At 40.9% G+C, this 27,445-nt stretch overlaps 1 protein-coding gene across 1 annotated transcript in view; it reads left to right on the forward strand.

The window, feature by feature from the left end:
• Pbx3 (PBX homeobox 3) overlaps positions 1 to 24,439 on the forward strand; it is a 207,175-nt gene extending 182,736 nt beyond the window's left edge. The window contains exons 6-9 of the mRNA XM_026386419.2: positions 17,843 to 18,008; positions 19,171 to 19,283; positions 20,089 to 20,178; positions 22,980 to 24,439. Of these exons, the coding sequence (XP_026242204.1) occupies positions 17,843 to 18,008; positions 19,171 to 19,283; positions 20,089 to 20,178; positions 22,980 to 23,072 (462 nt within the window). The 3' untranslated portion in view covers positions 23,073 to 24,439. The remainder of the gene's footprint in view (positions 1 to 17,842; positions 18,009 to 19,170; positions 19,284 to 20,088; positions 20,179 to 22,979) is intronic.
• The last annotated feature ends 3,006 nt before the right edge of the window (positions 24,440 to 27,445 follow it).

Raw genomic sequence — 27,445 nt, forward strand, 5'->3', positions numbered from 1 at the left:
TTATCACAATCCAGTGTGAAAACTGGATTATGATGAAAAGGTTATGATGTGGCTTTGCAGATGAGGGAACTGAAGTTTACAGAAGTGATTGGACAAGGGTTAATGCCTTAGTGAGTGGTGGATCTGCATGGTTCTTATATAGAGTCTTGACAAAAAGGGAGAAACTAGATTTTCTTCCACCCCACCCCACCCCACCCCACCCCACAAGAGTTGGTGTGATTCATCCTCTCCAGGGTCTAGGCTGCAGAGTCCTGTTGTGAGGCATAGGCCTGGGCTGTGTCACTAGGGCTGCATCATTTTCCCCCTAAGCTACTGTAGAGATTCTAGGCTAGTTAGTAGTCTGAGGTCTCCTCACTCATTAAACCACTTATTCCAAAGCAGTGAATATTCTATAAGCTAATTAAAATTTGTAAGTAAGATTTCTTTATTAAAAAAAATCTATTAAAATAAGAAGAAGCCCGTTAAAATAATAATTAGAAGAGGGGGGAAAAAAGAGAGATGACTATCAAATTACAGTATTCTGTTCAGCTGTCCATAAAGGACTTCCCTGTTACTTTGGCAGAAGAGCAGAAGTGGATTCCTAGTTGGGTGCAGTAGGTAAACCAGAGACAAGTGAAAGGAGAATGGCAAGCTGTCTCCAAGGAAGACTAAGACCCTCTGTTCTCAAATCTCCCACGGTGTGTCCTAGTGGAGGTGGAGTGCCATTAAACAGTGTGCAAAAAGTAAAGGAGTGGGTTGTAAAAGAGTGAGAGCTAGCAGATGCTATGGTGCAGGCCTGTAATCCCAGCAGCTCTGGAGGCTGAGGCAGGAGGTTCACAAGTTCAAAGCCAGCCTCAGCAATTTAGCCAGGCCCTGTCTCTAAAACAAAGGGGGAGTGGGGCTGGGGATGTGGTTCAGTGGTTAAGTGCCTCTGGGTTCAATCCCTAGTACCCCTCCCCCCCCCCAAAAAAAAAAGTAACGTGCTGTAGCACCAAATGCAGGTCAGGCACACTGGAGGGCTGAAAGCAGGGGAAGCTTGGGGGGGTAGGCGGAATTTTCCTTAAAGAAGCAGGTGGCTATGAGCATGCTCTTCAAGTTTGCTCCAGTAACCGCAGGCATGTTTATTTTAGAATGAACTTTTCTGATGGAATCTCTAGCACTCATTTGATTTGATACCTAATCCAGGGATAAAGAGACTATTTTCACTTTAGATTTAGTGGGTTTATTGATGTTTGCATGGCTTGTTTTTCTGTGGTTCGGGGGATCAAATCAGGGCCTCTCACATGGCTAGGCAAGCGCCGTACCACTTAGCTACATCCTCAGCCCATCCACTTATGTTCTTTGAGTTTTCATATACCTAGCAGAAGTCTTCATCAGAACTGGGAGCCCTCCAGTTTCTGCTTCCTTCGATTTTTTTTTTTTCCTGGTCCTTCTCTTCTTTCTCCAAATGAGTATTCCCCAGTCCCTCTTCGTGCCTGCCTCTCATCGCTGCATCTCACCTTTCCATTGACTTGCTTCTGCCAGGCATGTCAGGCCAATAGGCTAATCTATAAGTCAGGGTCCCAACAGAAAACAGATGGTATGCTCAAATTAGAATAATTTGAGGAGAATTTAATGAAGTGACTGTTTACAAAAATGTGGGCAGAGTGTAGGGAAACCACAGCAGATAATGTTCTAAGACTCCAGACCAGAAAAGGCTCCATACTCTAGCATCCTGGCTTCCCATTTCTGTTGATTCCTTGATTTTCTTACCCAGGAACCTTCTCCAGAGATACTCTTGGGCTTTGCTTTCTTCCTTTTCTATTGGCCTCTCTTCTCCTTTCCTGAGTCTTCTGTCAGTTGTGTATAAAGCACATTGGTTTGTTTTTTTTTTCTTTTCTCTTTTTTGGGTACTTGGAATTGAACTCAGGACCCAGAGGTCCTTTACCACTCTGCTACATCCCCAGCCCTTTTTATTATTTATTTTGAGACAGGTCTCACTAAGTTGCTTAGGCCTTGTTAAGTTGCTGTGGCTGGCTTTGAACTTGAGATCTTCCTGCCTTGGCTTTTTTCAAGTTGCTGGAATTATAGGCCTGTGCCACCATGCCTGTTCTGATCAGATTAGGAAAGGCCCTCTAGGAAAATGACATGTGTATAAGCCAGAGAAGGATACATTTAAGACTGTGATAGAAAAAAAAATTGAGGAAGAAAGCTATACTTAGCAAATGAAATGTATTAGGAAGACAGTCTTGGAACAGTGGAGCCTGGCTGGTTATGTGGAAGATCATGTCAAGAATTGAGAAAGTCTGGGCTCGGGTTGTGGCTCAGTGGTAGAGTGCTCGCCTTGCATGTGCAAGATCCCTGGGTTTGATCTTCAGCACCACATAAAAATAAATGAATAAAATAAAGGTATTGTGTCGAACTACAACTAAAAAATAAATATTTTTTAAAAAAAAAAAGAATTGAGGGAAGTCTAAGATCAGCCGAACTCAAACCCCAGCTCCTCCCTAGTCAGTTGGCTCTGTGGCCTTGGGCAGGTCATTTTACCTCACTCTGCTTCCTCTCCTCTCATGAAGGATTTGGATAAAAAATGGCATATCATAGGATTGTGGACATTTCAATGAAATACATGTAAATGCCTAGTGGAGCCCCCATAAGAGTAAATAAAAGATATAATGATTGTGCTGTTTCTCCTGCTTGGAATTCTATCCTTGCCCCACTACGCTTGAACATTTCACTAATTTGTGCTCCTTCGAAACTCACTTCAGATGTTCATTCTTTAAGAAAGCTTTCCTTGATATTCTCAGTGTGTATTTTCTGTTTTATATTCTCATAACTTCCTTTGCTTCATACCACTTACCAGGATTGTAATTCTGAAAAATGAATTGTTTAATGCTATTTCCCTGATAAATGGTCAGAACTGCATTGGTCAGAACTTTTGTTTTAAACAGCTCTATAGTTTTAATTCCTAGAAGTGTCTGATGAATGCTGAGCAAATGATTTAGATAGCAGGACATAATGCTGAAAGGTCAAGATTGAGGCTGATTGAAGAGGGTCTGATATTTTGAGGTTTTGCAGTTTAGGTGTCTGCAGTTATGAAGTTGAGCAATTTAGATGTATGTCTGTAGTTATGATGCTGAGCAGTGTAAATGGCTATTTTATGTTCATTAGTTAATTTATTCAATAACATTCACTCACCTAGTATCTTCAAAGTCATTGGGACAACATTGTAATAATGAATACACCAGAGATCCTGCCCTTTTGGAGCTTATATCCTTTTGAAGAAAGGATTATATTCATTTTATGTATATGTATGTGCTTGTATATTTTAAATTACCATGTAGTGTATTATTCTTGTTGTGATGCTATATGTTATAGAATCACCTTATAATTACTGTAAAAAAATAATAATTATTATATATGTATTATATGAGTGCCTGTAAAATAAAGAGGAAAAAGATTTCTGAAGTGGGGGTATCTGATCAGATTTATGAAAGATAATCTAGCACTGATGTATAAGATCAGTTTGAAGGAGAAACCTCTAGAATGAGGACAAGAAAAAAATAGATTATTATTATAATTCACACAAGGGGTGGTAAGAATTCACATTAAGGGGGCTGGGGTTGTGGCTTAGTGATACAGCACTTGCCTAGCACATGTGAGGCCCTGGGTTCAATCCTCAGCACCACATAAAAGTAAATAAGATAAAGGTATCGTGTGTAACTACAACTAAAAAATAAAGATTAAAAAAAAGAATTCACATTAAGCTACTGAAAATACAAGTGAGGAATGGATTTGAACAGTACTTTGGAGGTAAGACTGTAATTTGGAGACAGGGTAAATAGTTGGGTTGGATGTGGGGAGGAAAGAGTGATAGAAGAAAGCTGAGGTTTTCATTGAAGATGCTGATATTATTATCCAATTACAGGGGATATTAAAGTTTGATGATTATGCCAGATTTCCATTATCTTTAGCATGGGAAATGTTCCGTTTAGAAATACAATTCAGAAGGAAGGTCAAGGTTAAAGATGTAGTTTGTGGGTCATCCACTTAAGTTCATGTTTTTGGCCTTGGAAATGGATGAAGTTGCCAAGAAATTTGCAGATGAGAACATAAAGCTGGGGAAAACTGATTTTACCTGAGTTATTTGTCAGCTCTGAGAGTATGGCTAAGAAGCTGAGAGGTTAAGCAGTGCTTTTGGCAACTTTTGCAGGGCTGAGAGGGTGAGAATAATGCTTAGGTCCTACCAAGGAGGAGACATCATTCCCCTTGCTTTGGATTAATATTTAGACTACTAAGACTCCATCTTAGTAGCAATAGTACAATGGAAGAAGACCCTAAGAGAGACTTCTGCTTTAAAGTATCTTCATTCTTTTTTTGGAGTAGGTATTGAAACTGGGGCCTCATGTATGCTCAGTATGTGCTCTATCACTGAGGTGCACCTCTAGCTCCCTGAATATCTCAGGTATTAAAATTGGATTGCTATTATTCAGAGTAACCTGGACAAGCCAAGTATAAGTTTGTTGTTGTTTTTCCTTTCTTTCTTTCTTTTTTTTTTTTTTTAAAGAAAAGTTGCATTAGTTGGGGCTGGGGATATAGCTCAGTTGGTAGAATGCTTGCCTCAAATGCACAAGGCCCTGATCAATCCCCAGCACCACATACACGCGCGCGCGCACACACACGTAACTTTAGCCTAGATTTCCATAAACAAAGCAAACACAACATTGAGCACATAATCAAGGGGAAAGGATGCATGAAATTACAGACAATAGAAATAGACCCAAAGAGATACATAAAATTTAAAAAAAATATATGGTAAGGATTGTAAAATAACTATGTTTAGTATATCCAAGAGGGGAAAAAAGGGCAAAATGGAGAATTTTTCACAGAACTGGAAACTATAAAAAATGATCAAATGAAAATTTTAGAACTTCAAATCTAATTACCATTATTAAGAAACCAGGAGTCTGGGATTGTAGCTCAGTGGTAGAGTCCTTGCCTAGCATGTGTGAGGTACTGGTTTGATCCTCAGGATCACATAAGTAATAAATAAAATAAAATAAAGGTGTTGTGTTTATCTACAACTGGAAAAAAAAAAGGAAAGGAGCCAGTGGATGGGTTGATTAAACATAGCTGAAGGGAGAATTAGTCAACTGGAAGGTGGGTCATGAGAAAATAATCATTGTAGCCAGGTATGGCAGTGCACGCCTGTCATCCCATTGATTCAGGAGGCTGAGGCAGGAGGATTGCAAGTTTGAAGCCAGCCTTAGCAACTTAGCAGGACACTGTCACAAAATTAAAATTTTAAAAAGAAGAAGAAGAATTGGGGATATAGCAGTCCTAATACAAAAAAAGATCCTGTGAAAACTAAAGAGATAACAGGATGGGAAAATCAAAAGAGAAAGTAAGAGACATAGAATAGAGGACACAGTTTTTAAAAAATGTCTTCAAGTGTAATTTAGTTCCAGAAGCAAATGTGAGAGTAGGTCAGAACAATATTGTGTGTGTGTAATAGATGAAAACTTTCCAAAACTGATAGCAGATTCCAAGATCTAAATTCATCAAGAACTATACCCCAAACAAAAGAAATAAGTAAGAATCCACACTAATGAAATGACAGGCAAAACAAGAGCAGCCAGAGGGAAATATAAGATTGCCTTCAAAAAAGCAAGTTAGACTGACCACTACTTTCTTAACCAAAACAATGAAGATATAGTAGTGTTGTCTTTAAAGAAATGAATTAAAGTCAGTGTCAGCCTAGAATTCTGTACCTGCCAGAAATATTCTTTGATAGTAGAAGTGAAATAAAAACATTTTCATTAAAAATTGAAAGAATTTGTCCCATTTTTTTTTCTCTAAAGGAAATATAAAAAGAGGTGTACTTCATACAGGAGTAAAAAGATTCCAGATAGAGAGAAGGAGATGGGGGAAGGAGTGAAGAAGCCAAGAAGAGGGTAAATAAGTATGTGAATCTAAATAAATATTGATTGCTTAAAATAACTAATCATGTCTTAACATTTTTAGCTGTGTGTATAATAAAGTGTACAACAGTAACATCTTGCAAGTTATGAGGAGAGTATTTTAAGGCTCTGGCATTTTCTAGGAAAAGTGCCAATTAATGTTAAACTTTAATCAAGAATATGTAATTTCTAAGATAGTCACTTAAAGAATACTAAAAGACTATATAACTTCCAAACCAATAACATGGGAAACATGGAGCAAGTTTTTAAAATAAGCAATCTAAAAGAAGGCAAGAAAGGAGAGAAAAAGTGCATGGTAAATGGTACAGATAGAAAGCACTTAGTAAAATGATAGGTTTATATCTAAAGATATCAGTATCAAATCATATCAAATCAATATATTGAATACCCTAATAGAAAATACAAATAGGGTATAGAAATAAAACTTAATTATGTGTTCTCTAAGAGACATGCTTAAGATAAAAGGACACAAAAAGAACATACCTCAGCGCAAAAGCAAATAATATCAGGTTAAAAAACAAAACAAAACACTCCAAGACAAGAAGTTTTACTATAGATAAAGATGAATACCAAGTAAGGATAATATGGCAGTTCTACATTTGTAGGCATCTAATTATACAAGCTCAAATAGCATTTGGCAAAAAGTTAAGGAATTTTAAAGAAAAAATTGACAAATTCAAAATCACAATAGGACATTTTCACACTGTGTTATAACTGAATAAGCAGACACATATAAATAAGGATACAAAACAGTGCCTTTTAAACTTTAGCATACATGAGAATGATCTGGAGATTTGTTAGAATGTAAATTTCAGAATCCATTTCCACAGGTTTTGATTCAAAGGATCTGTGCTGGCCCTGAAACTTTGTAGCATTCATATTAGTATTGATGCCACATTAGTATTTGGACCACATTTCAAGTAACACAAATATAAAAAATTTGATGCCAACATTAGCAAATTAGGCTTAATGGACATACATAGAAAACTACATCCAACAATTGCAGAATAAACTTTTCTTTTTGACTAGAGTGTATTTCTGACTTAAGTAGAATTAAACTAGAAATCAATAACAAAAAGATAAGTTGAAAATTTCCATATGTTTGGAAAAAACAATATGTTTAGTGACACCTGGGTTAATGAAGAACCCACAGTAGAAATTGGAAAATATTTTAACTGAATGATAATGAAAATGTAGTCTATTAAAAGCTCTTGGAGGGGCTGGAGTTGTAGCTCAGTGGTAGAGTGCTTGCCTTGTACACGTGAGGCACTGCGTTCGATTCCTAGCACCAATATAAATAAGCAAATAAAATGAAGAATCATCAACAACTAAAAAAATATTTAGGAAAAAACTTCAAAGAATACAGCTAAAACCATTCTTAAAAATGTATAGCTGTAGGGGTGTAGGTGGGGTTGTGGCTCAGCGGTCAAGTACTCGCCTAGCATGTGCAGGGTGCTGTGTTCGATCCTCAGCACGACATAAAAATAAAATACTAAAAATATTTTTTAAAAATGTATAGCTGTAAATATGTGTATATGCATATATACATGTATATATATGTATGGTGTATGTATGAATATATACATATTTATATAAATATATTTCAGACACAGAAGACTGAAAATCATAGGTAAGGGTTCATTTCTAGATGATATGGACATTAAATGAAGCAAAAATTAAAAAGTAGTAGGAAGGAAATAGTAAAGATAAGTGCAGGATTTGTTTATCTAACTCGGTTTTATTTTTTTTAATGAAAGAAATAATCCTAAAGGAAAAAAAAAATCTTCAACTGTCAACATTGTCTGTGGTCATTTAGAACCAGCTCTCAGCACGTGTTTTAGGGAGATGAGTGGTGTCATCCATTTTCTATGTGCTGTGGCCGCAAGGCTGACGTTTTATATACTTTCACAGATGAGCCTCTTTGTGAATGTCACCAGCAGTTATCAGTCCATCATGCATAGAGTAGAAAGGGCAAAGCCAAACTGTAAGGATGTCAGCACATTATAGCAATAAAATTTTTCATGGCCTCAAATAAAAAAATACTGTACTTGACAAGTGAATCTGTTTTAAATTATTTCAAATACTATGGAAATGGAATTTTGATTTGGTCAGTTCTCCCATTAGAACCAGATTGTGTTCCAAAAGTTGGCTTTCAGCTGGAAGATAGGTGTTCTTGGTCTTGGTGTTATCCTTCTTTGGTAGGAAATTCATTATGCTCAGGCAGATGGGGAAAGGCCTCCTTTTCCTTTCTCTCATGGTTACCTCTTTCCCTTTGCCACTAACCTACCAGTGCTCGCACTGGCTCTCCCAGAATCCGAAAATCCTGTGACAAAGGTTACCTGGCTTTAGTCACTGCAAGATGCAAGCATGGCTTGTACACCAAGGGCTTTAGAGGGTTTTATTGTTGCTGGTTTAAAAACATGGAGAGCTAACATTTATTAGGTGCCAGGAACATCCCAGGTACTGTCCTGTGAATTTAACATGTCATCTCATTTAATGTTCATAAGAGCCCCCATGAAATTAGATATCATGACCTCATCTTGTAGATCAGGAAAGGATGTGCCTTAGATGGCATGATTGTTTAAGGTGAAATAGGCAGGAACTTGCAGAGCTGGTATTCACCTGCCAGCCTGGTTAGCTCTAAAGTTCATTTATCTAATTGCCCTCTAGGTTCTTGGGGGATGTGCACAGTGTAGTTATCCACAGTGTGTCCAGCCCTTCTCTCCTTACAAAAACTCTAGTGAGCTTGTGCCCCAGGGGAGGGGAGGAGTGGAATGAGATTTAGAGTTTATTAACACTATCAACTTTGAACAGGATCTGGCTCCCATCTGTCATTTAAAATGGAACCACAGAATGATGGTGAAAACATAGATATAGGAGAAATTGTTTCGTGGAGGTAGGGTTGTTTACCATGTAGATCTGCTGGCATGTTCTACTCTATACGACTTAGCATTTCAGCACTTCTAATCTGTTACATTTAATTAGGCACAGTACATAAAGTGTGCGTGGCAAGTAAACATAGGGAAACACAGTGGCAAATTTTTCCAAGATTTGTGCTTCATAAATTTTCAGTTTGCTAATTTCGATAATGATGTTTTCATGTCAGCTGCTTCCTCTCCAAACAAGTGCAGATCCTCTCTCTCCCTGAAGCCAGTTTTGTGAGGGAGGAATGCTGGGGGTGAACTGCAAAGTTCCATCCTTCTGCCTTTTAAGTCTTTATTTTTATTTTATTTTATTTTATTTTTTAAGAGAGAGAGAGAGAATTTTTAATATTTATTTTTTAGTTTTCGGTGGACACAACATCTTTGTATGTGGTGCTGAGGATCGAACCCGGGCCGCATGCATGCCAGGCGAGTGCGCTACATCGCCAGCCCCCTTTTAAGTCTTTAAATGAGAGTTTTTCTCTTTTATTTAATGTTGTCATTAATGTGATAAATGAATGTAGAATAGAATTGCAAATGTAAGATACAATTAAAACTAATCAATAAATTGACTTTCAGTGGCTATGGAGATATTGTAGATGGTTAACTTTTTTGTTTTTTCCAAAAATGGAATTTATCTTAAATTCAAAGCTGTTAAGAGGTGTTAATAGCTTGAAATTTACAAAGTGCCTGATTTTATTTCCAGAATTCTCAGACCTGCCAACCAAAGGTCCTTCAGATAAAGAATAAGGATGGGATTAGTCACTCCTGTAACTGTGGAACCTGGCACTTAAACTCATAAAGATTGTTAAGTGACTTCTCAGTGATATGTATTTTTTTGAAAAGCATATTGGTTACTTTATTCATTAAAATTTTTTTCTAGGGCTGGGGATGTGGCTCAAGTGGTAGCGCGCTCGCGTAGCATGCGTGCGGCCCGGGTTCGATCCTCAGCACCACATACAAACGAAGATGTTGTGTCCGCCGAGAACTAAGAAAAAATAAATAAATGTTAAAATTCTCTCTCTCTCTCTCTCTCTCTCTCTCTCTCTCTGTCCCCCTCTCTCTCTCACTCTCTCTTTGAAAAATTTTTTTTTCTAATTAAAAAAATGAATACTTGTTTATCTGAAGAAAATTTGGATGATACTTGAAAACACAAAAAATAGAAAGTACAGTCACATACTGCATAATGACGTTTCAGTCAATAATGGGACATATATAATGATGGTGGTCCTCGAAGATACTGTTACCTAGTGACATCGCAGCTTAGTTTTTATATGATGTATGCACAATGGAGAAATCACCTCACAAGGTATTTCTCAGAACCTGACTCTATTGTGAAGCAATTCATGACTGTACTTTGAAACCCACTGTAAGCCATAATCACAATTGGTACAAGTGCCCTCTCAACATCAATAGTATTTATCTTCAATGTGATCTTTAATCATGACCATATTTCAGTATATAGATGTATTATAAATGTTGGGTTTCTTTTTTTTCTTTCCTTTTTTTTTTTTTTTTTTTTTTGCTGTTGGACTGTGTTAGATATCCTTGTACCCCCTCAAGCTAAGTTCTTAGTAATAATGCTGAGCAAAGCATATGTATTTATTCACTGGTGTACTCTTCAGAAAAGTAATGCTCAATAATAAGTAAACTCTACCCCTTTTGGATTTATTTCTTTAATCAGAATGTTTTTTATTTCCTGGAGCTAACATATTTATTCTCTGTGTAATTGTGTTGTGGAAGTGGTTGCCCAAGTGAGCCCTGTTCTTACAGTTGAGGAACATGTTCTCCAGGCATATCCTGTCCAAAGGGCTCCCATGCTGTACTAACAGAGGAGTCAATGTACAACTAGAGTTAGCCTGGTTTAGGCCGCAATCTCCAAACCAGGGTACTGGTCCTCCACACTGAGCTCAGATTCTCCAAGGGGACTAGGCCTGTGCAGTCTAAGGCTCCCACTGGCCAGCCTCTCTGAGGTGGATGCATGCCCCTTCCTGTAGTCCAGCACCTTGGAATGTTGCTGTGCTGGAGGACTCATGTAGCTTGTCTTTTTTTCCCTCCCTGTTTCCATCTACCCTTTTCCCAGTTTATGAAAGGGATATTCACACCCAATACCCCAGGTTTATGGACCCAAAGTGTGAGGCCCTCTGGGGTCCCCATTAGGAATACTGAGATATTATTGATAACAAAATTTCCTTCATTTAATACTTTGTAAGCCCTCTACTCCTCTTATTAAGAAATACCTATATGATAAAACCTTCCATTTATTGTTTAAAATAAGTACTTTCATTTATCAAAGTAAACATTTGAATTGCTTTGACCAATTTTAGACTAATTGTAATGATAGCTTAATCCAGAAGGAAATATTAAACATGCAGAGCCTTATAATTACAGGAAATAAAAATAATTTTAAATTTTCAATTTCCATATATTTCTTTTGTAGAGCATAAAAGTATATTGCATTAGAATAATGTGGGAGAGAGATAAAATGGAAATATACTTTCAAGAACAAAAAGAAGAGTTTAAAATTCTAGACTTATAAAAGAGGGAGTTTATATATTTTTTAAAATGGATAGTGGGCATAAAATTGATGTGCTATTTATATTTGGTTGGATACATTTTAAAGAATAGTATTACCATTTTGTTTTAAAATGTTAACTTTTATTATATACTAAATAACATTGTTTATAATTCTAAAACTTATAGTGAAAAGTTATAGATGCCAACTTTAAAAAATGTGCAGTGGGGGCTGGGGATGTGGCTCAAGTGGTAGCGCGCCCGTCTGCCATGCGTGCGGCCCGGGTTCGATCCTCAGCACCACATACCAACAAAGATGTGTCCGCCGAGAACTAAAAAATAAATATTAAAAATTCTCTCTCTCTCTCTCTCTCTCTCTCTCTCTCTCTCTCTCTCTCTCTCTCTCTCCTCTTAAAAAAAAATGTGCAATTGGGGGAAATTATGTGGTAGGTATGCAACTTTTCAAAATTATTTTGGAGGGGAGGATTCCAGCAGGGTACAGACTCCAAACCCATCTCAGGTGGCCTCCCTGGAACCCATCTCCAACTGTGCTTCCAGGAACCTCAGGCTCAGTTCCAGCTGTCCTCTCCTGTCACCAGTCACATAGCTAGCTCCAAAATGGGGGAGATGTGAGATACCTGTGGAGCTCCCTTTCAAGCTTTCCCATGCCCCCACTTCCCTCTCTTTCTCAGCAAGAACCCAGTGGCCCTGCAGGTGCCTTTGCCCTGCTCATCCCCAGGCATCAGTGCCTTCACCTCTCTTGCTGCCCCACCTTCCCCAGTAGAAACAACACTCACTCCTTGTCTTCCTCTCAGATGTCACCTCTTCCAGAAATGCTCCTTAATGTTCTCTGCTTTTTCCTTTAGAATGGTTTCTCCTCCCTCTTTCACCATATAAAGAAGATTTAGAGGTTAAGAAGGGGGAAAGAAGTTAAGTTAGAGAAGAGAATAGTCATTTCTGGGATCTTGGAAGGGTCCAGGGAGAGATAGCTTATGGAGATTTCTGTCTCTGAAATGTGGAGTATCAATAATAGTACCATTGAATGGAATTGAATTGAAGCTGAGGTTCAGTTCAAGTTCCTCCTTACCTTGGAATTCTCTTTTGATTTTCCAGGCTGTCTGGGACTTCTCTTCCTCCAAATCTCTGTTGTATGTAGGAGTCCTACCATGTAGCTAAGTGTGAGGTCATCATTGTCCTGCAAGTTTTGCTAATTATTTTGAGTGACTAGTATTGCTGTTATGTCCAGAATGTAAAGTCTAGTCAGTCAGAAGCTGTTTTTTTTTTTTTTTTTTAATCTCCCACAGTACCTAGGGCAGTACTGACCAAATAGATGCTCAGTAAGCATTTTTTAGACCGATTATCAAAACAGAAAATGCTGATGGGGGTCCTGGTATGCAATTCTGGATCCATCACACTTTTCTCTGTGATTTTGGGCAACTTGTGCTTGGTCTGGCTCTCTAGTTTCTTCATCGATAATACATGACTGATGCTATTTACCTGATAATGATCAGTTAATACTATGTGCCCAGATCACTAACACACCCAGCACCTCTGTGGGGAAGATATGCTGCTGCTGTTATGATTCTCATATGAAAGAAGACTGAAATGATCAGAATAACCTGTATGTAGTCACTCAGCTTGGTAAATGGCAGACTATGGATTTGAAACCAGACTGAGGCCAAACTCTTAGTTATTATGTGGTATTGACTTGTCTACCTCAGAGTGGTAGGAAGAATAAAGCTTTCTGAAAAAAGTGAAAAAGCTATCCAAAAGGTAAGTCTAGTTATTATTATGTGGAAAATATTTTATTTTTTATTTTATCTTTTTTTAGTGCTGAGGATGGAACCTAGGGCTTTGTACATGCCAAGCACATGTTCTGCCGCTGAGCTACACTCCCAGACTGAAAACATTTTTACTTTTAAAAATCATGGACAAGGGCTAGGAATGTGGCTCAAGCAATAGTGCGATTGCCTGGCATGCGCAGGGCGCTGGTACGATCCCGAGCACCACATAAAAATAAAGATGTTGTGTTCACCGAAAACTAAAAAGTAAATATTAAAAAATTTTCTCTCTCTCTCTCTCTCTCTCTCTCTCTCTCTCTCTCTCTCTCTGTCTCTTTAAAAAAAAAAAATCATGGGCAATCTGCAGGACTCAGGTGGGGGGAACATGCATGGCCACATTGTGTGGAATAGATCAGAAGCCTTTCAGGCCACTTCTGGCTTTGCACAAAAGTTCCAGAAAATCAACAGCCCACAAAATGTTATTGCTCACTCCCCTGATTACCCCAGGCACAATCTGGGGCTGATAACAATGAACATCAGGAGAAGAAAGAGAGTACTTATGCTTTTATTCTCATTTTTAATTGATCTTAAAATTCTTGCCTGGCCCTTTGCCTTCAGCACAATCCAGAGTCATGAATCCTTGATGCGTGTCCTGCTGCACAGGACAATGAATTCCTTTTCCCTGTACCAATTTCCTGCCTGTGTTTCTGTTCTGGGACCAATGTACAGACCATTCCAGTTCAGAGATGGAGCAAGCCCCACTCTCCTTAGTGCCCAGTGCTCTAGCCTGGCTGCCATGAGCACTCTGTAGGAGGGGCCAATGGGTTCTGCAGCTTGTGGTGCTTCCCACTGAGTCAGCAGAGGAGTTCTTTTGCAACTAATTGTATCCGTCTGTTTTTTAAAAGTGCAAAAACAATTCTTGAATTTAAGTATCCATTTATACATTAATTACACTGATCTCAGTTGCAGCAGTGTAGTCTAATAGCTGCAATACCCAAATCTGATATCAGAATGTGACATGCATATTTTAATTTGAGAAATAGTTTAACATTTCTAGATATTCATTTAGATGTGGTTTTGCAGGTTAAACATAACGTATGATCACTGCTTCTTTCATTGCTTCCAATTAAACCTTGCTTGTTAGTTTAACCTCTAGGTAATCCCATCAAACAATTGATGTCAAGGAAACACTGCCCACAGTAGCTTCGGATGAGTGGCCATTAATTTTAATTGCCTTGATATTAAAGATTAAGAAGTATTGGGACTAGCAGAATAGAAACGATCTGATGTCAAGCAAATCCACTTGCTAAAGCTTCCCCAGGCTGCTGGTGATATTAAAATTTTACTGTGAGAATTAAATAAACCTTTATTAGTGATGACTGTTGTTTGATTGGTCCAGGGGTGTGCATAAACAGAGGATTCTTACATATCTAGAGATGAGACCTTCGATGGTACAAAGATTCTTCAATTATGAAACTGTTAATAAAGCTGTAATCTGATTTTCCGGGCTAGGTTTCATTAATGTATTATAGCTTCTCTGATTGTCAAGGTAATATTAACTACAAAGTACTGAATCCAACAGAGAATTGTTTAGAAGAAGAGAATTCTAAGATGGGCCTTTGTTGCTAAATTCAGAGTTGGGGAATTTTCATTAATTATGCTTAAGAAATGCCAAATTCCCTCTCAACTAGGACTGTCTCCCTTTGCACTACAGATGTATTCACACTTAACTCTTTCTGAGGCTTAACAGGCTTATTCAGAAAGGAGCTTTGTGCCCACCAGCTCTATGTCCACCTCCTGAGCTGGGAACATGCATGGTACAAGGCGAGGTCTGTTCTGAAAGGATTGGCTTTAACAAGAATAATCAGAACTAACATCTTCAGCGTTCTTTTTCAATCATGATTCAGAACTTTTATGTTTGTGTAAAATGTTCTAATTCCAGCATTGGAATGGATGCTAATGTTGGTGAGGCTGTTCTTCTTGTACAGAAATCCTTCCCTAGTATCTGTCTTCTTTAAGGACTGAACTCCACATCCTCCTCCTCTCTGCCATTCCCTCCCCCCTGACCTCCAGCTCAGGGGCCCGGTTCTGCCTGATCCTCCTCCAAAATATCTGCCCTCCCCTTGCCTTCTGCTCTGCTGGCTCTTCCTCCTGCTGCCACTTCCCTCACAGTGGCCATGCACACCCCCCACAGGCCTATGGGACTCGAAGAAGGGAGAGCGAGAAGGCAGGAGGGGTTAGATCCCTCAGGTTGAGTTCATGGATCTAATTTTGTGATTTGTCTAGATGCCAGAAATAGAACCAATGAAAGGAAAGGAAGAGGAGCCAGAGTTTAGTCCAGAATAAAGAGAACTATGTATCCATCAAGAAGGACTTCAGTGGAGTCAAGGCTTCTGGGAGGTAGTGAGGTCCATATTTCTGGAGGTTGGGTACCAGGAATACAAAAAGAACTTAGAGAAGAGGCACAGATAGGTTAAAGAGGATGCTGAATTCTGTCAAGTTGGAGGTTTAGCAGAACATTTATATGGAAATCTCTTAAAAATCGAGAACTGAAATTCTTCTTGCAAGTTAGGAATAGAGATAGAAATCTGGGGAGTCTCCAAACAGAGAGAATGACTAAAATTTTGAATATGGATAAGGAGAAAGAAAGAAGAGGACCAAGAACTGAGGCATGGAAAAACATACATACATGCACACCCTGCTGTGCCAGGAAAAAGCAGATGTTGGAGGGGAAGTGGGGGCAAAATATCAGAAATCACACAAAGAGTGAGCTCTGGGAAGGTACAACAGTGGTTACCAGTATCAGATGCTGCCCAGAGGTCAGAAAAGTTGAGGAGGGCCAAGCTAGTGTAGGTCTATCATCCCAGCTACTTGGAAGACTGAGACAGAAAGACTACAAGTTCAAAGCCAGCTTGAGCAATTTAGCAAGACTCTGTCTCAGAATTTAAAGAAGGGTTGGGGGTGTAGTTAAGTGGCAAAGTGCTTATCTAATTCTTGCTAAGTCCTGAATTCAGTCCTCAGCTCTGTACCCAAAAAACAAAACTAACAAAAAATGTTGAGAGAGAAATGGCCATTGGATTTGGGACAAGTGAGATGCCTGTGAAACCACCTCACCCCTGAGATTTCACAACAAAGAACTCTGCACAGTGCTCGATGCATACGAGGTCTGTTAAATGCAGTTGTTATATAGCCACTGTGTTTGGTATGAAGAAAGCAAGGGATATGCACAGTCCTTCAGGGGAAACAAATCAAATGATGGTGGAACAGGAAAAGCTAGGAAGTGCTGATCTGTAGCACATTTACTTCCTGATGGGTTTTGGCTTATTTCTGCCTGATGAACCTATGCATGCTGCGTGGGTCCTCGGCGAGTCTGCCTGCCTGTGTGAGTGTGCACATGTGTGCACACAGTGATCCCAGGATGGGACAGCATATGGGCAGCAGTGAGGCCAATGTTGTCTTCCTCACGTGGCTCCCTTGCCAGGACTTTCTGGCTTCTTCAGGAAGGATGAGTGCCATAGGTTGAAGAATGGGAGTTCTATTTCCAAACCAATTAAAGACTTGGCAGAGGTGGTCATCAGGGGTGCCCACTGGTGTAAATTGGGTTGGAGGGCTCTGAACTGCACACTACTCCTTATTTTTCTTCAGGGCCCCAGAGGAGCTGTTAGGGAATAATAGCTTTAGGGTAGAACAGTGACCCCTGATACCACAGCAATGTGTTCCTTTGACAGACTCTTGGGAAAAAATCATTGAAAAGTATTTCTAAACTGTTACTTTACCAAAAGAGAGGTAAGATCCTTTTACACAGCAAGTGGGCATACCTTTTTATAAATCGCTATGTGGCTTTTAGCTGCTGCTTTATATGGCTCAATGACATATGCCTGAACTCATAATGTAACCCTGAGTGGTGCGTCTGGGGCTCAAGTCCTGCTGTCCATAAAATGTGATGAAATCTGTCTGATGCCAAGATCTTTAGAAATTTCTTCCATTTGTACTGGCTGACATCATAAGTAGTTTGTGTGTGTGTGTGTGTGTGTGTGTGTGTGTGTGTGTGTGTTCCACCTGATGAAATCAGAGCTGCCCCTCTGCATTTCATTGTGACCTTATTGGAATTCTTGAGTTTTCAAGTTGTGGCCTCCTCTCATGTTCCCTGGCAGAGCTTGAGCAGCCATCTTGGCAGCTGTGCAGTGTCTTCTAAGGCAGGAGACAAAGGGATTTCTCATCCATTATTAATTGGTATTACTCTTTGCAGCAGACCAAACACAATTCTATAATACAGCTGCCAACACCGTGACCAACCCCCCAAAAGAAGTTATTCTTTCTTGAGTATTGCTTGTTATTTACCTAATGTAAATGTTTCCTTTAGCTTTTCAGCTGTTTTTAGGGGGCCTGATTACTTACATACAAATTGGTGTCTATATCAATTGGATATTTTTTATGAGCATGCTTCCAGCCAACTGGGAGCCAACTCCAAGAAGAAGCATTATTCCAAAACAGTATGAAGAAATTTGCCAAAAGAGAATGCAAACCCCTGAAACCTTTATGAAAATCACCCATAGGATGTGAGGTCACAGGTGCTGAGTGTTTCCCAAAATGTCCCTTTAGTATGCAATGTTTGTGACTGGAAATTTTGACTTTCTTCTTTTTTGACTTTTCTACCCTTTCAATTCCGTGTTTCTGCAATTTGTAGGTATCCAACTGGTTTGGCAACAAGCGAATCAGGTACAAGAAGAATATTGGCAAGTTTCAGGAAGAAGCCAACCTGTATGCTGCAAAGACAGCCGTGACAGCCGCACACGCAGTGGCCGCAGCTGTGCAGAACAACCAGACCAATTCACCCACCACGCCAAATTCTGGTGCGTACTGGGCGCTCACTCCCTGCTTGGCCAGGCAGCCTCGTGCCACAGCGTTCTATCCCACAGACCATGAAAAGAACCATGATGATGATACAGGTTTATAAAGGAAGGTTTATGTTCACGTGCAGGCTTGTTCTTGGGACAGGTGAGTGGTGGATGGCCCACACCTGTAAACCCACCAGTCACAGTGAATGCCACTCACTACTGGTAGATTCTGGAACTTCCACACTTAGTAGTGGCCTTTAATTTAGCAATTAGGGAAAATGTTCTCACTAATGATTGGCTTGGCTGTGTTGTTCCAGGTATCCCGTAAGGTCAGTAGTGGTCTGTTCACGAATGAAATAGCACAAGTGGGAACCAAATTGGTCGGTATACATGATGAAGCTGGAGTTCCGGGATAGGGTGCAGGCGGCTCCCCATGTGCCACAGCTGCAGAGTCTGGATTTCTCCAGGCCCTGTGAGGCTGGTTTGGTGGGCTGAGTAGTGGTCATATGTGAGAGGGACAAAACTCAGTGCATGGACACATTACTCCTGACCCTCATCCAATACATCTCGGCAAAATATTGTATGCCATTTGTGATGGAGTTGGAAATACTTGAAATTACAGGAAACTTGAATGACAGGTGCGCAGCAAGTCCAAACAGATGGACTTGAGGAGCAGTTCAAGGGGCTTTTCTTCTTTAAGTATAAATATTTAAAAGTTAAGAAAGTGAGACTTTGTTTTGTTCTCCCCTCCCTGTGTTTTAATGGGACATGAAAGGTAACAGGGAAAGTAGAATTAGGATTAAGACAGAAGATCGGAAATACGTGTCATGATCCACCATGACCGTCAGTGATGTTGAAAAGCTCTTAATGACTCAGTCCTAGAAATAACGGGGAAATGAGGTCAAAGTGCCGGGCCAGCTACTGGTGTTTTTCTCTTTCCTTCTGTTTATCTCTTTGGTTTTTAAATTAGGACTTCCCCATCAGTAGGACTTTTCTGGGTGTAGAGTAGGCCACAGACCTACCTCTTGGGAGTGACTTTCCACCCTCTCAGATCTGAACAAGCCTTGTGTCCTGCAACCTTCCCTTCTGTGTCTCTTCTCCTCTCCCTGCCTCTAGGTCTTTGAGGATTATATGTGTAGCTCTCCGTTATTCAGCTACTTAACTCTTTCCTTTCCAGGTTCTTCTGGTTCTTTTAACCTCCCAAATTCTGGGGACATGTTCATGAACATGCAGAGTCTGAATGGGGATTCTTACCAAGGGTCCCAAGTCGGAGCCAATGTGCAGTCACAGGTAGGAGAAATGCCCTAGCTGGGGCCTTTCTAGCAGGGTAGGGTTTGGGCTCAAAACTCCTGACCCCATGGAAGTGGTCTGCACATCTACGCAGAACCCGTGCTGAGGGCTTCCAGCGTGACCCGTCTGCCCCACATTTAATTTAATGAGAAGTCAGGTGAACAGTGGCTTTTGACAATTAGAACCTAATACACTTTGTGAATGCATTCGGCTCTGGCTTGAGCTCATGGAGAGGGGTGGGGGGCTGTATCTTACTTATGTCACAAAATAGAACAGAAAAATTGCGTGTGCCAGCGTGTATGTGGTGTGAGAACGCACTACTCCCTTTCATTCCTGTATTTTTGCAAGTCAGAATGTAAAAACCCGAGTTCTTAAAATATATCCCAGGTTCAGCTCTTTTCTTGTCCTCTTAATTGAGAACAACTATTCATGGTTTTTTTTTTTTTTTTTTTTTTGGTGTGTGTGTGTGTGTGTGTGTGTAGAAACAGAAACTGAGAGTGAGAAATCCAGAACAGGTATTTATAAGTAGGTTTTCACCCACCGCCACATGCATTCAGTTGCTGTAGGTGGAAAGTTTGCATTGCCATGAAGATGTTATTGTTTGGCTGGCATGAAAAACAAAGATGTGTGAGTTTAAATATGCAAAGAATTGTTGAAATTCTGCCAGTCACATTTGATTGATAAATTTGTCTTTCATTGAAGATGCTAAACCCTCGTGGCACACATAATTCAAATTGTTTCCTTTTGTAAATGATGATGTTTTAATAGATTTGGGATGATGAATTTTGTTTCGTCTCACTTCTAGGTGGATACCCTCCGTCATGTTATCAATCAGACGGGAGGCTACAGTGATGGCCTTGGAGGAAATTCACTGTACAGTCCGCATAATTTAAATGTGAGTACTCTTGGGAGCTGGCTGTGGGAGCGGTGTCAGGTAAACAGTGACTAATAAATAAATTAATAGCCATTTGACTTGGCTTCTCATCTTGTAGAAAAGTAGGGATGGCAGTGTCTTTGCTGCACTTTTGTTTTATGAACTTCAGTGCTTGATGCTTCCACAGTGCCTGTAGAAGCCCTCACAGATACCCAGAAATGCCAGTGTCCTGTCATCAACAGGGACTTAAGCATCAGCCCATTAAGATTCCATTTCGTAGTGGCTGTGCTGTGTTCCAGAGAGATGGTGGAAAACAGGTCATTTATCTTAGACTCAAACAGCAGGAAACATTCCCAAGCACAGCACAGGTGAAGGTGATAACCTTGGAGGACCCCACACAGATCAACAGCCAAGCTAAACAAAGAATTCTGTCCTTAAAAGCAACCTCTGTATTTTCAATATAGGATGGAAAACGTATTTGGCAATTCTGATGGCCTCTCAGTTTTAATTATGGAGGAAATAATTTTAACTTTTGTTATCAGTTCACTAAACTTTTCTTTTCCTTGTACTCTAACATGGTTAGAAAATGGGGGAAAAAAAAAAAAAAAAAAACAGCTTCAGAAAGAGGGGCAGGGATGGGGTTGCCAGGGTGGAGCTGGGAGGGAGTGCTGGACAGAGCCCAGAGTTCCAGACTGAGGGAGGAAATGGACAGCCTCTGGAGCTCTTGGGAGTAGAGTAGAGAAAATGAACAAAAGTCTCCTTTCTTAGGGCCCTGGTTTTCTATGAGAGTAAATATTAATGATTTAAAAAGTGATTGAGGATGTTCAATTGTAAAGGGAAAAAAGGACCATTAAATACTCAAATCTTTTACATTTGAAATGTCAAATCTTTCTTTTTGGGTTTATAAATAACTCATAATAACCCACAACAAACCATATAAAAAGCCTTTTAGTTGCATTTCTCCTTTTTCATTTAAGTGTTTTGAAATGCTTCAGAGAATGTGCGATATCCTTATCAACATGATAAAATATGAAACTGTGATTGCCTGCAGCATTTTACAGACATGAATTCCATCTTCACTGATGAGGCTTGATAAGGCGCTGTTGTATAATACAGTGCATAATCTCAAACCACCAGCGTAAGGATTAATTTATTTTGAAAAAAAGAATGCTTGCTGACAACCACTCCTCCAGCTGCCACGCTGGGTGAAAATATTGTACATTTGTTGTTTATAAATTTGGATAAAAGAGGAATGATGTTTACTTCAGATGGAATATCTTTAGACTTGTATCTGTGTAAGAGTTTTTCTTCTCCTAAGGAGATTTTCATACCTGAGGGGGGAACAGCTTACCTAGATAGAGAAGAGGATTTCTTAAGAGTCCCCTGAACACATGGGCATGTCACCACCCCACTTGACTGAGGCCTTCAAAAGCACCATAGTATTTTTTAAATCATATTTTCCTTTTTCTAACCGGAATTTGATATGCCTCAAGTCTTGAAAATCCTTTTTCTTCTGGCTCTTTCATCTCTGTGGGGTTGTTTGACCCACACTCTTTTCTTTGGTGCTAGCGGGAGGGAAGGTGCTTTATATGCCTAAAGCACAGTGGTCACAGGAAGAAACTCCTCCAAAGCTGTGTCTAGGCTGGGCGGGGAGTACAGACAGAGTTCTCAGCAGCCTGGTGGCACAGGGCCAAAAGAAGACATTTGGATGGACTTGCAAAGGTTGCAGGTAGATGCATAGGAGGAGTTGGGGGGGACCTCGTGTCCCACACTGGTGTGGGTGTAGGAGGCTGGGTCTGGGTGGCATGGAGACAGAGGCTGGTTGGAGCCGCAGGCTCTGGGTGTCAGCCAGTTCACCCTCACCTTCCCTCCAGAAAGGCCTGCTCCGTCACTTCCACTCAGTATTCCCCAACTCACAAGCCCAGCACCTCCCTCTTCTTGACTGACATAAAAATATGTAGCGACAAGCTGTCTGCCACAGCAAAAATTTGATCAGACATTGATTTCAGCAATTGCCTCTATAGGCCAAGACATAAGGCAGATTTGTTTCTGAGTACTGTTACTACTGCTGCAGGTCGGAGGCAGGAAGGCCAGCAGCATGTGCAGAGTGGTAGCAACATCTCAATGAGGACCTCCAGTTATAGATAATTGGAATCCAGATTTGAATAGTGTGTGATCCTCTGCAGTTCGTGCATTTTCATTCTGGAAGTTCCTATTTGGAGGGAAATTCTGGCCTTCATTTTCCAAGGGTTGTGGTGGTTGGCTGTCAGGCCTGCCTGGGGTGAGGAGACCATGTTGAAGCCAGGCTGAAGCTGGCTCAAAGTTTTGCTGAGGCATTTCGTGGAGCGTCTCCACTGCCCCTTAAAAGATTTCTTGGGCTAAGGTTATGGCTCAGTGGTAGAGTGCTCGCCTCCCATATAATAAGGCACTGGGTTTGATCCTTAGCACCACATCAAAGTAAAATAAAGGAATTGTGTTCATCTACAACTAAAAAAAAAAATGTATTTAAAAAAAAAAAGATTTCTTTTCAAGTCACTTTAGTTTGACCAGCAGATCAAAAGCTGAGTTTGGTGCCAGCTTGATACTGGCTGAGGCCCTTCTTCTACATGCTGATTTAGTGCCAAGTCTTTACTTGATGGGATGGATTTGTTTTACATGCATTTAATCCCACTTTAACACATGCTTCCAACTCCTGCCAAAGTGGATTTAGAAAATACATTTTGCTAATGCATCTCTGCTCTCATGTTGTCATCTGGGTGTTTTAAATTGGGGAGTAGAATTAATATGTAGACATGCCCTCGCTGAACTCTTTCTCCTTGCAGGCTAATGGAGGCTGGCAGGACGCAACAACTCCATCTTCAGTGACTTCTCCTACAGAAGGCCCGGGAAGTGTGCACTCAGATACCTCTAACTAATCTCTGGCCACACCTTCCCCTGAGCTACCATGCCTTGAGAAGTGCGTTCAGAGCAACAGGAGGGAAAGGAATGCGTTCTTGTAGCCTACCATCTACAGCTTTACTATAAAATCTTGTCTTATTAGAGAACTTGGTAAATCTGTTTTTTAAGGAATCATAATCATTTGTATTTATACTTAAAACACACAATGTTAAAAAAGCACTTTATCCAATTAGGCCAAGATTTAACATTGTTGACAGTCCTGTAGCTATTTTATCATAATTTATTATCAATATTTTACATTAATGGTTTCACAGTTGCCAATTATTTGGCCTTAAGGGTAAAAAGTACAATATATGCTAAACCTCAATCGTTAGAGCAGATGCAAAGATTCACCTCACCTAAATTGAACTCCTTTCATATTTCCAGCGCAGACTTTGATTGTCTTTCTTTCATGTCACTAATGGGGTTGGAATAAAAGAGCTGTTTGGCTATCTCTGTTAATGATGGTTGTGTTTAAGAACCTTCCTCATCACATTTGGGTTGTGATCTCTTACGTTATAATTAGATCAGAGACTGGTAGCCTCTTTTCTCTCTGAAAGCACCAGTACCCAGAGTCTGCTTGGTAATGAGATTGTGGATCCAGATTGTTCTGAGAGATGAAGATTACTTGCTGCTGATGGAGGTGAAAACGAGACCTGTCTGGGGTTTTACAGTGTGCACTGGGTGCTGCACAGACTTGTCAAGGTTTGCTTTGTCCTCTGGGCATCTGCAGAAGGCCCTGCTCTCTGGAGTGTTGTATATAGTGTAGCAAAAGAGTATTTATACATCTCACCAATCAAAACACAGCTTTATTACCTCATGCGAACTCATAAGAACCAATAGAATTTCAACATGTTCTGTAGCTTAGAGTGCTCACTTACTACCTCTGAACAATACTCACCTGTAGTTTTGTCTCTTTCTTATCTTTTTGCATCTTGTAATTAACTCTTTGTTTCCCTTCATAAATATGTAATGTACATTGTAATCTTTTAAAAGAAAAATCAGGGTTGCATTTGCAACTTTTAAAAAAAATGAGAGTGGAAACATTGGGTCTTAATTTAACACAGGATCAGTAAAACTGTTGTAAATACTGCGAAACATTTTGAATGTTCCTCATCTTGTTACTAACCCATGCAAAAAAAAAAAAAAAAAAAGCGGCGACTAATTGTGATGCATTCAGATTTCAGTATTCAGTACTGTATATTTCACCCTATGTGATGGGGACCCCCTCCTTTCTCTTTTTGTATTGTATGCGATTCTGAACCTGATTGAGTCATGAAAATAATTTGTGGCAGTGATTCTAATGTATTAAAAATGTTTCGTGTTCCTTTCTAACTGGATTACACCCTGGATTGAAAAAGTCTTCCTCGTGGTAGTTACATGTAGTTTCAAACATGAATAAACTTTTTGCTTTCATGATTAATGAAATTTCGATGCCATTTCTTACCGCTCAGCCAGCCAGCCAGCACAGGCAGTAGGGAAGCCTCAAGAGGAGGCAGACCTGGGCCAGGGAGCACATGGCCACTGGGAGGCTTTGGCGAGGCTGAGCGAGGGGACAGCTGTTGACTGAGCAGCTCCCTGGGAGGCCCTGTGCACCCCACTGCCGTCACCCCAAGTCCTCACTCCATCCTTTTGAGCTCATAGCACCGCAAGGAAAACACTCTCATCTTCACAGATCAGCAAACGAAGCTGAGACAACTAGGGAATGTCAGGAGGCCACACACCAGGGAGGAGGGCGTGTCTGACTCCGTCTCCAGTCCTTGGCATTCACGTTCTCATGACCTAGCGATGCCTCTGGAACTTGTCAGGTGGAAAATTGTTTGTTTTTTGAAATTGTATTTTAATAACCAGAACCTTGTCACGTTCACTTCACCTCCCTGACTTCTTTAACTGCAATTTTTAAAGATGAGTGAAAGTTTATCCAAAAAGGGTGGGCCTCGAATGCCATTGGAAAACAAAACTCCTGCAACTTAACCGTCTTTTTTAAATTCTAAATTTGTAATCTTTGAACTAAAAATCTTTGAACTAGATTAAACGTTGTTTTTGTTTTATACAAATTGTAAGAAAGTCCATATATTTACATACATGCCTGTCTCTAATATCTAAATCTTTATAATAATAAAAGAGGTTCATAGCAGGTAATTGGCCTGTTTACTATATCTCAAGGAAATTGACTCACAGGAAATCAGATTAATGTTAATCAGTTGCAGCAAATTGTCTATGATAAATACAACTGCTTTACTATTTCAGTTGCTATAGCCAGGCAAAACAAGGTCTAGGGCCATCATTCCCATTAATCTTGAGGCCGTTATACTGTGAGGGTAAACTTTATAAAATAGATTGCCCTCCAAAGCTGTCCTCCCTCACGTGGATATTCTGCCTGCCTGTTGGAATCTCTCCCGTGGCTAAATAATTATTTGCATGATTCAATTAGCTTGTGGGTCAGCCTTTCTTATCTTTGTGCAGAAAACAATCTGTGCTGTGTGGTTTTGCAAGACATATCCTGAGAAAACGTAATGCATGTGCACACACAAATTCATCTTCTTCAGTGTTCCCAAACAAGATACCTCATGAGAACCATCTTGGATTTTTCTCTTGGGCCAGTTTCTTGGAAGAAGCACATGCCAGTTCTTACTAGAGATCCACCATGGTGACTCGCAGCACCGGAGGGAAATATATGGGTCAGGGGCTCTTCTTGGGAACCCTAAAGAGCCCCTCTCTGCTTGTTTAGGAGACTTGCACATTTTCCTCTTTGCTCTTCATCACCTCTTAAAGGGTAGAAGCACCGTCACTTCATAGGGAAACTGGGATAGCACACATGCCCTCCAGCCCAGCCTCTGGGGTCTATCAGGGTCTCGGAAGCTCTCCAGGTATGTTGAGTGCACAGGACTCCTGAGATTCTTGTGTCTCACTCCAAGTCGCATGAAGTGAGTTGTTGATTTTGGATAGGTTTTCTTCAGGTGCCTTTTCTGGGTCATGCCGTGGTTTAGGGATAGACCCAGAGATGAGTGAAAGCAGGTCCCACCCCTAGAGGGGTCACACCCCTAATCCTGCTAGTTCAGAAAGCAAATGCTTTAGGTCTTGGGTGCGTAGACTTCTGATCCCCAAGACTGGACAAATGAAGGTCCCAAAGCCCACTCACAAGGTCAAAGGAAGTAATAGCAGGAAGCCAGGTGAACCACCCATTCACAGGCTGAGGCCTGTGTGCACGTACAGTGTTTGGTGCACAAGAAAACACGTGCTTATGTAAGAATACGTGCATGTTCACAGGTGTCTGGAACCCAAGCACCTGACAGAGTATCAGTCTTCCACGTGCAGGTGTCCAAGGGCAAGGAGACCCCCAGTACCTCTGACCAGGGGATCTTGCCCAAAGCGAACTATGTACCTTTCCTTTGCCAGAAGCAGGGTGGGAGGAGTGATGTCCTAGAGAAGCCCTTGTGTGGAGGGCGACGTTGAGATTCATCTCCCAGATTGTGTTGGGGTGCTTTGTAAAATGTGCATTGTTGGCGCCCCAAGGGCCCTCGCTGGACTGAGCCACAGCTTCCTGAGCACCTCTGTACCTTGACAGTGCCTCCCACACCTAAGCTCCTCTGCCGGGGATCCCTGGGGGCTGTTATAATCCCATTTTCAGATGGGAAATCGGAATCCCAAAGCAATGACGTCACCTGTGTAAGATCTTGCCTGGACCCAGGGTCTGTGATGGTCCCGCATGACACCCCCAGCAGCCACTTGTGGCAGGATAGAGGCTCATGTGCAAGGTCCCTTCTGGAGCAAGGTGACTAGGGAATGTCCCCCAACCCTCTACAGAGGTTGCAGCTCTTCTGTCCAATGCCCCAGTGTCCTAAGGTGCTGTGAGGGGTGTGTGATATGTCACCGGCCGCGTGGTGCTCTCTGTTTGGAAAGAGGTTGGGACTACAGGATGAGCCAGTGTCCTCAAGCTGTCTGGACTGGGCCTGACACGGTGACTAGTAGAGGCAGACAGCACCCCCTAGGGAGGGTATCGGTGGCAGTGACAGTGTGGAGCACAGGCTGGGCATGTTCTCTATGCATACTTTATCACAGGTCGAGTTCCTGGGTGCACACCTGGTGCCCTCAAAAGTGTCTTTCCAAGGCCCAAGCCCAGCTTTGCTCTGGCCCCTGCCCCCAGCCCAACTGCCCAACAGCCCACCTTGAACTTGAGCAGGCTGACCTCAGAGCCCAGAGCCCAGCAGGTGTGGGTCTGAACCCAGGCTCTGCCTCCCATCAGACCTCGCCTAAGAGCCTGTTTCCTCGCTGTCCTCTTTGTGCCTCTCTGCCAGAGGAGAAACAGGAAAGTGAGTGGGGAGGAGGGCGAGGAGGGGGCTTAGGGAGG

Source organism: Urocitellus parryii, chromosome 4 (genome assembly GCF_045843805.1).
Source record: "Urocitellus parryii isolate mUroPar1 chromosome 4, mUroPar1.hap1, whole genome shotgun sequence".
In the NCBI taxonomy this organism is placed as follows: domain Eukaryota; kingdom Metazoa; phylum Chordata; class Mammalia; order Rodentia; family Sciuridae; genus Urocitellus; species Urocitellus parryii.